This window comes from Gasterosteus aculeatus, chromosome 15 (assembly GCF_964276395.1).
Source record: "Gasterosteus aculeatus chromosome 15, fGasAcu3.hap1.1, whole genome shotgun sequence".
In the NCBI taxonomy this organism is placed as follows: Eukaryota; Metazoa; Chordata; class Actinopteri; order Perciformes; family Gasterosteidae; genus Gasterosteus; species Gasterosteus aculeatus.
The window spans coordinates 16,428,752-16,442,574 of record NC_135703.1 but is presented as its reverse complement, the minus strand read 5'-3'; the positions used below and the strand labels follow the sequence as shown (position 1 = coordinate 16,442,574).

Below are 13,823 nucleotides of genomic sequence, written 5' to 3'. Positions count from 1 at the left end.
CGCGGTGGAGTTGCGGTGCGTTTTTAGAGGGATGTCAAGGCGAGGATGGAAGCTGGAGCACCACACCGGTTTACAATGAAATCCAATACAGGTCAAAAGTAACACACAAGGAGAATGTCATATTTCTCTCTAATGCATTCTGATAACCCACTCAGTGCGCTGTTCCCTTTCGATTAAATTGCATAGTTTGAAAAGGGGATTGAATTGTTGGCAGAATGTGGATTTTTTTCACATGTGAACCCACCTAAAAGGCACACGTGCAATAATACCCCAATATCAGTGGAGCAGCCATAGACTCCTTGTGCTGTGGTTAGAAGGCAGTGAAAACCACGTTTTTGCACAAGCCAGGACATGTTGCAACCCAAATGGTGCAGGTTCAGAGGTAGGATATACAGTATAGTAGTTGTTCCAGCCCCATCTCTCCCAATCAGAAACCATTTCCTCTATGAGGTTAAGGGGAATAAAACCAGCCACGTGGCCAAGCCAGGAAACCAGGAGCAGAACCCCAGGCTAACAGCACGCAGCGGAAGGCTGCAGGGAAAATTAAACAAACCGCTCATTCATAGTTGAAAGCGGCCTCTTGGAGAATGAACTGGCGTGCAATATCGTAGAATATTACTACTACTAATAAAACTACTGTCGCCGACTTCAACATGCATGCACATAGGAAAAGACGCAGGTCTTTCATACACACTTGATTTGGAGGCCAGAGGACAGCAGGACGTCCCACAGTCGACCCCGTCGGAGACGCCGAACACGCCTTCCCTTGTTTCCTCCAGCGAGCAATAACTCCAGTTGTTGTGGTTCGGTAGCACGTTGGAGGGGGCCGTGACAACGTTTTTCATGTTTATTATTGATTCATTAGCTAAGCATGTTTCATTTTGCGGGGGGGGGGGGGGGGGGGTAATTACTGGTGTTACTTGTAGTGTAGCACCCTACTCTTTCACTGTATGTTTGCCCACATTTGGGTGCGGAAATACTCCGTATCCATAAATGGCTGTGACCTACTTATACAGGATATCATAAAATACAAATAGAGTTGTTTTTTTGGGCCAGTCCAATTACAACCAATCACTAACACTGGTAAGTTCTTACCTGATAAAAATATCTGGTAAATTTGCTGGCTAGTTGCTAATTTACTCTCCTCCATGTTGCTGTGCAGAGGGTTTTTTATCAGGGCTTATTCGCTTAGTGTCCTATTGAAAATAGGCTCAAGGAGAAGTGTGACTGCATCATACACTTAACCTCCCTGCCGTCCCAGGAGAAGCAGAAATTAATCTAATTAATGCATCTTAAATATCAAATATTAATGTTTAATCCTCGAGAAATGAACTAACTGCTCAAACGATACCGTTGAAATAGTTGTAGTTTGTTTATCAGGCACTGGCTGGTCCAGTAGTGTCTAGCTAGCTTAGCTTAGCGGTGGTGATGTAAGGGAATTAACTAACTCCAGCATCTAGTCCAGGCCTTTGGGCATTACATAAGCAAACGGTATCTGCACCGCTGATCGCAGACACCCAGTCAGCCACCGTGTGTGTGTGTGTGTACACAGTGTAACCTCCTGATAATCAGTGCTGGGAGTCAGAAAGGGTCCCAACCCTTTCTGCAGAAAGCATGCGAACACGTGTCCTCCTGCGGTTGCTCATCATGCACTGTACGACGGCTCCACGCGCCCCGTACGTCGCCCTCCGTAGCCGTGGCGGCAGCTCTTGTCTTCAATTATTACCCTCTGGCGGCTTATCCAGATCGCTGGAACTAACGTGACCCCCCCCCCCCGGGGAAATATTTCAGCCGGAGCATGTGCTGTTATGTTAGCTACCTGTCAGAGGCGGCGAGCGTTACATAATCCTCCAGAATTCAATATCCTGTCCATTTCCTGCCTCTGGAGGTGAGACTTTATATCCTGGCTTCCATAGATAAATATTCCACGCAGAGTTTGGCTCCTTGGAATGTCGGAGCATCCCCACGTACGGGAACGTGCAGTGGCGACAGCTGGAGAGCGAGCAGGGAAAGTGTGCATATATGTGCTATCTACTGCATGTGTACAAGTCAGCGTTTCCCCTACATGTACCACACAGGGAGCAGAGCAGAACTGCAAACTCGCACGTACAGACAGAAATGGCATAACATAAATAACATGAGGTAAATCGACCTGTTCTACTGGAAAGCTAAATGACTTCTCTTGTGATCTGGCGCTAAATGGAAATATGCAACTTCATCTGCTCTTTCAACAGGTGCAAACGCGATAGGCTGCCAAACGCGGAGGGAAATATTCTAGAACCCTGGCTTTAGTGGAGTATTTGGCTCTTTGGAGGAACAATACGTCCCTCAACAGATGGCTGTAACAAAGAGGGATGCTCGTAGAAATAGTAATGCTCTGCTGGGGATTTCTCTCGTCTTTTTGCTGCGGCAAACTGTGTTGTAGATCATATTCATCGTCCCCAGACAAGAGGAATGTAGAGTGAAGTGCAGGTGTGTCATTTCTGTAATAGAATAACTGGTGTTGACCGTAAACTGTCGCAGCGCGGGACACTGGAATGTGGATTGAGAGCCACGGACAGAAGAGCGCTCAGTTAATGTTTACATGTATGTGTTCACCAGGGGGACGGATTGACAGTTTTTAGTTTTTTTCATTCGTAAAATTGCAGCACTCTACTCCGGCCCGTGGAATTGTCGCAGTGAGCGGTGTGCTGGACTTGTTGTCTGGTAATTGGGCTGAAGGGCCGGGGAGAGGCGGGTAAGTTCTTAATCTCAGCGTCAGGATCTGCCTGGCGTCACGTCCCCAGCACGTCAGCACGAAAACACAAGCTCAGTAGTACAGTGACTTCTATTGTTTAGTGTTTTTAGCTTGAGCTTAAACGCTGGCACGGTCCGGGGCTACGTGGTGTAACCCTGAACGGGCTGCGTGGCGGAGCTGCTCCAGCGCGTACGCACCAGGATTCAGTGGATCTGCGGTTTCTGCACCTCATGCTCATATATCCACTTATATACAGTTCAATGATACAGGAAGAGGGTTTCATGTCAGAGGACATTTGATGGAGCTTTTCTGACCTAATCAGCACCCTGCATGCAATTTGTGTTCAGCTGTTCTGGAACCACCATACAAGTCAGGAAGCAACCTTTTGGGCGTCATAAATTTGAGATTTCCCATATCACAATTGATGAACTCTTGTTGCAGCATGATTGCCGTTGTAGTGACAAAGCTCACGTATAGTTAGTGACTGTCACGGAAAGGAATCTGTTGGTGGAGCTTCATTTTGATGCCTTTTCTCAAGCGTTCTAAGCAGATCTTCTGCAGTGGGATGTAGTGTTTCTGATGTTTCCGTCCTTGGTGGAACGAGCTCTCTGAAGACACCAGGACCGCAGAGAGCCTTCACCTCTTCAGACTAAAGACACACCTCTTCAGACTCCACCTCGACTAAAAGACTAACAAACTGTAGCACTTAAATTGTAACTTATAACGCTATCTATAGCAAATTATAAATTGGCTTATTTGAGGAAATTGCACTTTCTTTCTTGCTCTTCTGAGTTTGTACCCTATGGTTGAAATGCACTTATTGTAAGTCGCTTTGGATAAAAGCGTCAGCTAAATGACATGTAATGATGTTATGGTCTGAGTCGTTGCGTTGACAGATCATGCTATCGGAATGCTAACTATCTGCCTTTACGGCTTGAGGCACTGCGTTTTAGTAGCTTTACGGAGGAAGGGGACATATTTAATGTCAGGAGTGTCCGTGATATTGCAGCAGCACTGAAGTATTTGAAGCCGATGCAAAAGAATCTTAAGTTTGAAACGTCCAGCAGGGGGCGACTCCCCTTTTCCTATAGAAGTCTATGAGAAAATTACTACTTCTCTCTGGATTTAGTTTATGGCCTTAATCTATAGTTTCAAGCATTAGTCAATACACCGTGACGTGTTTAATTATTGTCCAATTGAAGTCAAATCGACCATAAAGCAGGGTATGATTTGGGGCGGGGCCACCATGTGATTGACGTGTCATTGACACACAGCGGTCCGGATCTGGGAGTAATCAGTGCTTTGAATATCACTGTCAGTGTTTTTTAACTTTGTGAAATTTCATCAACTTTTTCATGGACTAAAATATGATCATTCTGTTGTACATGTAGCTTCTGCCTCTCGTGTCACTTCTGGTGGTAAAACCCAAGATTGTAAAAGCCAAAATGCCCAAACTCCTCGCTTCAGACTCACCGCCCACAGACCATAGGTGATGTCAGAGGAACTTCGTCCACTTGGTTTATATGTGGTTACACCACACTTTAGAAAAGAGGCATTTAAATAAAGAAGTTCCTCTTAATTTTTGGATCAAGTAAAATTGTTGACATATGTTGACTTTTTAAATGTGGCGAAGAACTCTTCTCTTATCTTACAAAGCTATGCATTTTTTTCTTTAATGCGGGATACTGCACCTTTCCAAATCTAGCTGATGTGCACAGTAATAAAAACAACGACCATGCGCACAAGAACTCAACAGAACAAGCTGTGAGCACGGAACATGGTCTCTTTATTCCTCGGGCCTTGTGTTCTCTGATTGGCCAAATATGTCTCCGATAGAGCTATTTCAAAACTATTAATAAACTACTTTGTTTCCCCATGTAATAAGACAAGTGAATACTATATTATATATGGATTGTCTGATCCATTCAGACCTTGTGTGGGTGCTGACGTATGCAGCTACGGTGAAAGGATGAAACTAGAGGGGTGAGCATGGTGAAGAAACGAGACCCGGAGTCGAAGCTCTTACAAGCTGCCCGGCTTCCTTCATCACGGCTGCTCGAGAGTTGACAACAAGAAATAATCAGCAGAGCGTTGGGGTCTTCTCTAAATTCCACATTTGTCTCCCATGAGAGATGTTCGTGTGACGTTTGACAGAGATGAAACGTCTCGTCTGATGGCGCCTCTCACATTTCCACACAACAATGTGCTGTATCTGGCACTGTGAAATGAACAGTGGGGCTGTGGCTTGAGTAAATCTACAAATGGCTTTGTCTCAATACTCAAGACCTTTCTGCTCAATATCATGGATGGAGCCTCCATTGGGGAGCCTGTCTGACCTGATGGCGGCACTACGGGAAAAGCCATTTTGTTGGATGTTTTAGATGACGTAACCGTAACCATTAGGACTCATGATCCGAGGTAGATATCTGAATCCCTCATTTTTACACTCTGCTGTTGTCATGCATGACGCTCGCACAAATGCACACACAAAACTAAGAGTGGGACTAAGTAGGATTTCAGCACTGCTCCCGAACAAGCAGTTGTGTGTGGCAGTGCTACAGGCAGGATTACAGATGTTGACCTCATCATTCTGCATTGTTGCATTAATGAAGCAACATGAATAATAACCAAAAGTCTCTGTGTTCACCCACAGGAGCAAGAGGACCCCAACAAGCTGGCCACCAGCTGGCCCGACTACTACATCGACCGCATCAACTCCATGGCTGCTGTAAGTTGTGTTAATGTATTTGTATAAAGTGTCCAGTTTATAGCATGTGGCCTCCACACCTCAATCTCGCCAGTGACGATGTCATTCACCGACTGAGCACATGACCTTTACTCCCCAGAGGTCACTATGTCATTCACTCTTTATCGCCTCTCTACCGCCTGCTTGTTCGTTTTGCATGACCACATTCCTCGACGTGCCCCCCCTTCAGCATTCACACGCACTGTGTGACAGGCCGTTTAGACACTCAGCAGTTGGTGAAGACTGTCATACACTCTGCTCAAAGTCAATCTCAGTATGGCTGCCAATACAAATGGCACAAGAATGGCACTTGTGTTGTTGATCTGTAAGGGATGGCCTCCGACTGTGACTACCTATTTGCCCCAAAATGTTTGAAAAGCAGATAACATGGCATTTGAAGGTTATTTTCAGTAAGTTTAGCCGTTTTGAGGTTGAGGCGAATGAGGAACTTGTCATTGTATTACTACTAGATGGAGTTTGGAGAAGAAGACGTGAGTATTCCCGCGGGAGCAAAGTACAGCAAAACGCGTATCATACACCTACAAAAATCTGTTTAAGTGTAAGCTATATTAGGAATATTCTTTGGTGGTTTATTTTGCCGTGAGTTTTCAGATGTGGAAACCGTAGCCGCTAGACTCCACTGGGGGGGAAAGGAACGTGGGGGTTGCTGGTTTATAGCTGCTTTGATCCATTTTTGTGTTATTCGTGACATTGTTCAATCCAAACCAACCAAAGTCACATCACAACAATAAGAAAGCCCGCGTGGATGATCACTTCAGTACTTTGTCGCAAACATTGATTGTTTAGCTGTCTCAAAGCAAGGTAAACCGACAAGACCCAAAATGTAGCATCTGTACCTCAAATACAAGCAGTACGATGCCGTGCTCCCATACGATTTGTTTAGTGCTGACCGCCATCTACTGCACTAACAATAGAAAAATACCTGATACGCTTCCAAAAATCCAAGCTATGCCTTTAGTGGTGGCATGTAAGAACTAACAGTTTCATCAACGTTCAAAATGAATGTCATTGAGAATCAGCCAATTCTGAATGTACCTAAATGGCACCTAGTTTTGTGTTGAAGTTTGGAGTACTCTCATATTATACTAATAAATAATAATACTGCCATGTTCTTACAGGCTCAGACAGCACGCACACACACAGTATGTTAAGTATAGTCGAGAGAAAGCGCTGATTTGTAAGCCAGCATGTCTGCTATTTGGTGTCAGACATGCTGCTTTTCTTTTTTTTATCATATATTCGGTCTGTGAGGAGTGAGTCTCACATTCACTTGGTCCAACAAGGAGTCCAAGTCAAGTATTTGCACTAATATTGGGGGGGTAAGCTTCCCATTGGAAATCTGTTTACATCATAAGCAAAGTAAATCATTTTAATGGAAAAAGAAATGATCACATGAATGATATTAATATTTTTTGTATTCTCCATTCACATTTTTTTGACATCTTGACAAGCGGGTGTTTTAACAACCGTAGGTGCTCCTCGTGTCCATAACATCTTGGCACTGAGGCAACAGAGTTACTGGATGAGCTCGTTTTTGCCGGTGGCAGAGCTTGGAAGCCAGACGGCGTCTTGACGTGCATTCTTAAAACCACGTCACGGCTCCGAGGTTGTTCGCAGGCCGCGTAGCGATGCATTAAAACCTTCTTGTGACTCTGCCAGGCGTTTCTGTAGCCTCGCTGTGTCCCAGCTGGTGTGCCGAGTGCCAGTTGAGCTTCACGCCAATAAACCGAGGAGGAGAGAAGGAACAGGAAGTGACCAGAGAGGGTGGAGCCAAGTACAACCAAACATTTAACATGTCAACAACCAAAATGTTACAATTATCATTGAATAACTGAAAATACACAAGACTAAAACAAAGACAATGCTGATGTAGCGACCCTTCAATCAAAAGATAGCCCCTCCCTAAATCACACACTGCTTTATGGTTTGTAATGGAAAATAATTTACTAAATGAACATCATGCTGGATTGAAGAATAAGATTGAGACCATCTACTCAAGTTTATATTTTAATAAATTCAGTAAGAAGGATTTTTTTTTCCAACCAGAGGAGTCGCCCCCTGCTGGACATCAGAGAGAATAAAACCTATGAACTGATTGGCTTCACTTTTCCGACTTCTACGTATACTGCTCCACTGTAGTTTACAGAGCTTTATAGTGAGGGTCTGTTGGTGGTGTTAAAAAATAGCCCAACATATTTTATCCGTAGTAATACTAAAGACAAGGAGCAAATCTTTTGTTTTGCCGTTTACCAGGCGCATTGCTCGGCTGTGACTTTTAATAGACATCATTGCTAACAAACCTCCTGGAACTCAGTGGAGCTCTTACTGTAAATACTACTCAACTTTCCCGTCCCATCATTTCACCAAATTCCCGCTGTTTGTTGTTGCCCACATAGGAGCAATACGATAATGAGGCTTGGTTTCAACCTGCATGTTGTTAGCCTAATTAGGTTTAATGCCCCAAGCATTTGCATGACTATTTCAAATGAAAATAATGTTTGTGTTTGTTTATATTGAACAATTACAATTGACCCACATGTTCCTAATTAAGGTTGTGATGAGCTGCACTCATCACTCACTTGTTAACCAGGCACTGCAGGCATAGTTCTGCCTCAGCATTATTAAGAACCTTCTGCTGGTTATCAAATGCTTTTAATAGTATCCTTATGTGCGTGTTTGGCCACAGATTCCAATGAGCTTACAAATAGCAGATGTAGGAAGGAGCCGCTTGCCGAGACTCATTGACACGGATTGCAGCGCGACCAGATCATCCGCTCTGCCCGACACTGGTTGTGTCCAACTTCCCATTGAGTATGAACGCACGAAAGAAAACAGGAGCCAGAGCCTTTACTTCTTGGCACAGGGGCCCGTCAACCATCTGGCCTCGGGGCTAAATCCAGGCGATGGATGTTTTGACTGCACTGTTTCTAGATTAAACACACTCGGCACAGCGGACGGACCGGCGCTGTTCTTCGGCAGTCATCAGGTCCCGCTTCAGCCAACTGTGGAAGGCCCGCTGACCCAAAGTGTCCTGTCTTGCTGTGAAATATTTGTGCCTCACTTTTAAGGGTCATAAAATGCGGGTATTGAGTGTTTAGTTCAGTCCCTGTGGGTAGCACGCTGTCTGGAGCTCTGCACTCGGCAGTGTGGCAGGACAGGAGGCTGGAGAGGCCAAACAGAAGCCCGGTAGGCCTCACTAATGGGAGCACAGCAGCTCTTTGATGTTGCTGAAGGGAACCGAAGTGATGCAGAAACGAATTCACACTACTGCCGTTCTTAGCGTTTCATAACATGTTTCATAATTTGTTGCTTGATTAGAGCTGCTTGCCTGCAACGGCTTACTTTGCCGTGTTGTATAGCTTCATGTACTGCTTTATAAGGACAATGATACCGTAAAGAAGGGCTAGTAATTAAGCTTTGAATTACCTTTTGATGCTGGGATTAACATCTAAACAAAACCCTTTCTTGGTAAAGGGGAGGCAACGTGTTTCATGGCTTCCAAATTAGGATCATCATGTTCAGTCACCACAGCTGCTATTTTCAGTTTTTTCAGTTACCTGATATGAGAAAGAATAACGTCCATTTAGGACGGACAAAACCTCGTTACGTTGATCCCTTGTTGAGAAACTCCTTTTGCGTTACTCCCTAGTTGCTCTACTACCTTGATGCGCCGCTAACTTGTGAAGCTACTACCCTGTTGCACTAATACCCTGTTGCACTAGTGCATCTACTGCTCAATCAATGTTTTATCAAGTAAATTCAGTTAACTAAGATTGATTTCTCCCTATTTCTGCAGATGCAGACACTGTTTGCTTTCGATGAGGAGGAAATGGAAATGAGAAACAAGGTGGTGGAGGATCTTAAGACAGCGCTTCGGACTCAGCCGATGAGGTAAGTGAATCTCTACCACCGCCAATTTAGAGCTTTACATGAATTGTTAGCGGTGTTGAGGTAATGCTGCACATGTGAAATCTAGTTAATAATGTACCATGTACAAAATCTAGTCATATATAACTATATTATAGTCTAACAAAAAAGCCTTTTTAAACAATGCACTCAATAATATATTAAACCGAATAAATCCGTCTATTTTCCTCCCCTGTAATGAATACCACGAATACAATCGGCCCCCCTCTCCCCGTCTGCAGCTCCTTTAAAGCCGCCCATCAACCTGTGCCAGTTGTTTGATGCAGTGGTCTGGACCAAAGCGGGGGTGTTGACTTTTATAGTTATAGATTTATATATAGACCTCGTGTGCAGAGTGACAGAGAAGGAGTCTGGGTCGTGTCTGGGTCGTGTGTGTGTGTGTGTGTGTGTGTGTATTTCTTAAATATTAATCTGCCTCAGTTTCTTCGAGCCATCGAACTGATCTTGGGTGAATTTTCACAGCCGCATCTCGGCGCTGTACGTCTTCATCAGGGTCACAAATATCATTATCAAGGCGTGATTAGCAGGAGAAATGGCTTCCTGTGTATCCATGTGGTGTTTTATTACAAGCCTTTTTTAAGGCCTTAATGGGGGCAAGTAAAGAGTCTCCTCACTGTAACGGTCAGCTAATGGGCCATGAGGTTCCTTTGTGAGCAATTTCAACTAATAGCCGCATGAGTGCCGGAAAACGCAGAAAGGTCATTTACGTGGCACAACCGCTCTTTATTGGTGAAAAACGTTAATTTGAGGCTCCTAACTATATAACGTTTTTTGTTTTTTTTAGTGTCACTAAACTTTCTTGTAACAGCCAAAATGAACTAGTTAAGTCTCTCATATTGAAGGGTTTTTAAATGAATGGCATTAGAAATAAAAAAGTAAAGTAAAGCTTATCATTCTCAACCCATCCTTTATACATTATTATGAAAACGTTTGTTGAGTTTTGAAATAGATCTCTTGCTCTTTTGCCTGTGTGATAGTGGGGATCCCATTAAACAAAGCCTCAAAGGGACAAAATCCACCAAATGTTCTGGATGGGTTAAGGATTTATTTCAAAGCAGAAACGTTTATGAGTTGTCGGAAGGAATAAGAATAAAAATGACCAATACAGTCATTAAATCTAGTTTGAAACTTGAACCTGCTCCGATGCTTCTATCAGCGCTTCCAATTGGAGACTAATAAATAAACTTGGAACTGACTATCACAGATATTTGTGCTCCAGAAAGACCATTACTAAAAGTGTATATTATGGCACAAGTAGGCCAGTAAGTCAAGACATCACAATACTACATGTATGTCGAAATAGATTTACTATTTCCGCAGTGATTTGCTGCTTTGTGTTTCTCCTTTATTTATTATCTCCCTCTCCAGCGTCCAGTTATCCACCTGCACACCCCCGGCTGTGCAGGGATTTATTGCTCATTAGCAAGCCGATGTCTTTGAGGCCCGCAGCAGTGATGTGGGGAGCAGGTGTGTCCCACAGATTATGGGTGTTCAGGGGAAAAGGCTGGGCGGCGTTTCAGTGTCGCCTCTGTGGCTCCCCAATACGTCATTACTGTATGTGTCCCTGGATGTAGACCCAACGCCTGGGGAGGGCAAACCATAGCAGGTGTGCCGGCTGCAGCCCAAGTTTCAGAATGAACTAATATGCACCTCCCAGTTTAAACACTAGATTACATTCACGACACGTCCATCATTTTGTCCTGTCCTGTTCTGATATATATATATTTTTTAATATATATTTTTTATATATATATATATATATGACTGTATGAGGATTTAGTCTTATACATTTAACTACGTTAGCTATTGTAATATGTGGCCACGCCCATAAACAACTCTAATGTTATTTTGATGGAGGTCCAGGGACACAGACCCCCTTGTTTGGCTCTTTGTGTCTTTTATGTATGTTGCCCACAGTCAAAAGGTTGGGCCACCGATGCCACATGGGCAGCTTTCCTTTGAATGGGTAATGGCCGCTCTCCCCCCTTCCCCGTGGTTTGCATGTAACGGTTGTGTAGTTCTACAGAGTTGAACCCATTTAATTCACGGAGGTATGCAGTGATCAGATCCACCAGCTATCAAATTCTTTGTTGGCACCGGCGTTATTATTTGAATCAGGTATCAACTATGATATTGTGATTAAGTGATTTTTAGTGCCACAGAAGTGTGGGGATGCGTCATTGTGTTGAACCTAATTACCAGCTGCTGCCTCCTCTGGGCCTCACACATTGGGCAGTACATTTGGGTTCATTGTGGCCTTGCAGCTTACTGTTTAAGTTCACTCTCCACGCTCTCATGGCGCCGCGTTGGCTCACAGCAGGCCGCTGAAACTTTAGAAAGCCACTTTACACAGTGGAGCCTTTAGCTGCTAGTCAGATAGGAAACATATGATTAGAACGAGGAGTCTTCTAAATAGCTGCTGTATTACCTGCACGCAGGGTTGCAGTGGGGGTCTGCAGTCTGCAGGGGGGTCCGGATATCAGAGCAAAGCTGTGTGCTGTTGTGGGAGGGGGCAGCAGCAAGACAATGTTAGACACTTGAATAATTCAATAGCAGTTTCAGGGAATAAAAATCTTCTGCTGTGACACAACCGATTGCATGTCGTACCGGTCTGTGCTCTCTTCAGAAGCCGGCACACGTAAAGAAGTGACTTTGGTCCACTAAAGGGTTGGATTCTTCCAGAACAGTGAGACCGCGTGCCGTCTGCCGTTTTCCAGCAAGCGTTCAGATAGTTCCAGTTCTTAAACTAATGTAATGACGCAGATATAAATGTGATTCTTTCTAAACAGCCGTACAACTGCAACATTTCCAAATTGGCCTTTTGTCACGTGTGAATTAGCAGCGTATCATGATTGCTCTGCCTGCAGTTGTTCCTTTGTTTACCAGCTGTCAAATGGAGCTCGAAGCATCGCGCTGGGCGTGTGCGTCTGTGTCTGTGTGTGTGTGCGTGTGCGTGTGGCTCTTAACTCTAATGGAGCCCCAGCATGTCGTTACAACTCATTTGCAGTTTGGTGTGTGTTTAAATTTCAATATTCACTCGCGGTATTCAAACTCTCAAACAGTGTTAAATTGTTAACTGATTGCACATCTGCGCAGATGTTTCTGTCCTGCTATCTTTGAGCTACGATGCCCCTCAATCTCTGTCACTTCAGTGATGAAATGTCTTTGCTTTTGTTGTAGTAAATACGCTAGTAAATGTAAATTGTTCCACTTGTGACTGACTGGTTATTTTCTATATTTTTGTGTCTCATTAAATAAAAAAAACCTGCGCGTGCGTGTGTGTGTGTGTGTGCGTGTGCGCGCGCTGGGCCTCTCATCATCGCTGCGATGTCATGTGACCTGTGAGCTCCTTCAAGCTCCACAGGAACCTCGGTCAAATGGTTTGAAGCGGCTTCTTTGAAGAACCAACACACACACACACACACACACAACCACTGTGGCCCCTCTTTACAGTAGAACATGATGTGCATGCGTGTGCCCCCGTGCGAGGTGAGCGGATGTTTGAGAGTAAATGTGTGCGACTGGGCGATTATGTGTCCAGGCTTCTGTGGGCAAGTGTGCGTCTGTATGTGAATGTAGAGGCGCAGCATTTTGATTCGTTTTTCAGGCTTTTGAAGAAAAAAAAGTCTCATGGTGCGTTCACACCAAAAGCGAAGCTTTTACATTCCATGTAAAGTCAATGCACAGACACGTCTGGTTGCAAATGAGGTGAATTTTAAAAGGGGAAAAAATTAGCTTCGCTTGTGTTGTGAACGTACCATTAGGCTTAAAAGAAAAAGTTTCACTTTCAGCGCTGTGCTCCTCATTTAGATTATTATCTGCCTCTGCATGAGGGGCTTTGCATTTTAGATAAATTAAACATTGGCAATCATTTAATACTTCAGTTAAACTTACGTTACCTTTGACCTTGACTCCACACACACACACACACACACACACACACACACACACACACACACACACACACACTGTTAATTTAGTTCAGTCCCGTCCTGTTGCTTTTTTCTTGTGTGTGTTTCTGTGCGGTTGGCTTCGCCTCGGCTCTGTTGAACTCCTCCTGAGCTCATATCGTACGCAGCAGTTGTTGAGTCTCCTTGAATGCAACTCCGGCTGTTTTTCAAGTATGCAGCGGTCGCTCCACACAATAAAAAGTGGAAAATGTCTTCTCACGCACTCGGCTGCGAGTGAATGTCAGCGCAGGAGGCACAGGAACCATAAAGTGCTGTGTGCAGAGGAGGTGAAAGATCGAAGGAGGAGAGTAGTGGATTAGTGTTGTTTTGTGGGGGGGGACATGATGTGCAGGTATGCATGTATCCTGCTACTCCTTCCCTTAACATGCACATGCAAAGGTGCAAAGGATGTGAGTGCGTGTTTCTGCCACACAATCAAAAA

The 13,823-nt window shown here is 44.3% G+C and overlaps 1 protein-coding gene across 7 annotated transcripts in view; it reads left to right on the top strand.

Moving 5' to 3' along the window:
• daam2 (dishevelled associated activator of morphogenesis 2) overlaps window positions 1-13,823 on the top strand; it is a 67,919-nt gene that overhangs the window by 34,660 nt on the left and 19,436 nt on the right. For all 7 annotated transcript variants that reach the window (XM_078088999.1, XM_078088997.1, XM_040199562.2 and 4 more), the window contains exons 4-5: window positions 5,391-5,465; window positions 9,301-9,395. In XM_078088999.1, coding sequence (XP_077945125.1) covers window positions 5,391-5,465; window positions 9,301-9,395 — 170 coding nt within the window. The remainder of the gene's footprint in view (window positions 1-5,390; window positions 5,466-9,300; window positions 9,396-13,823) is intronic.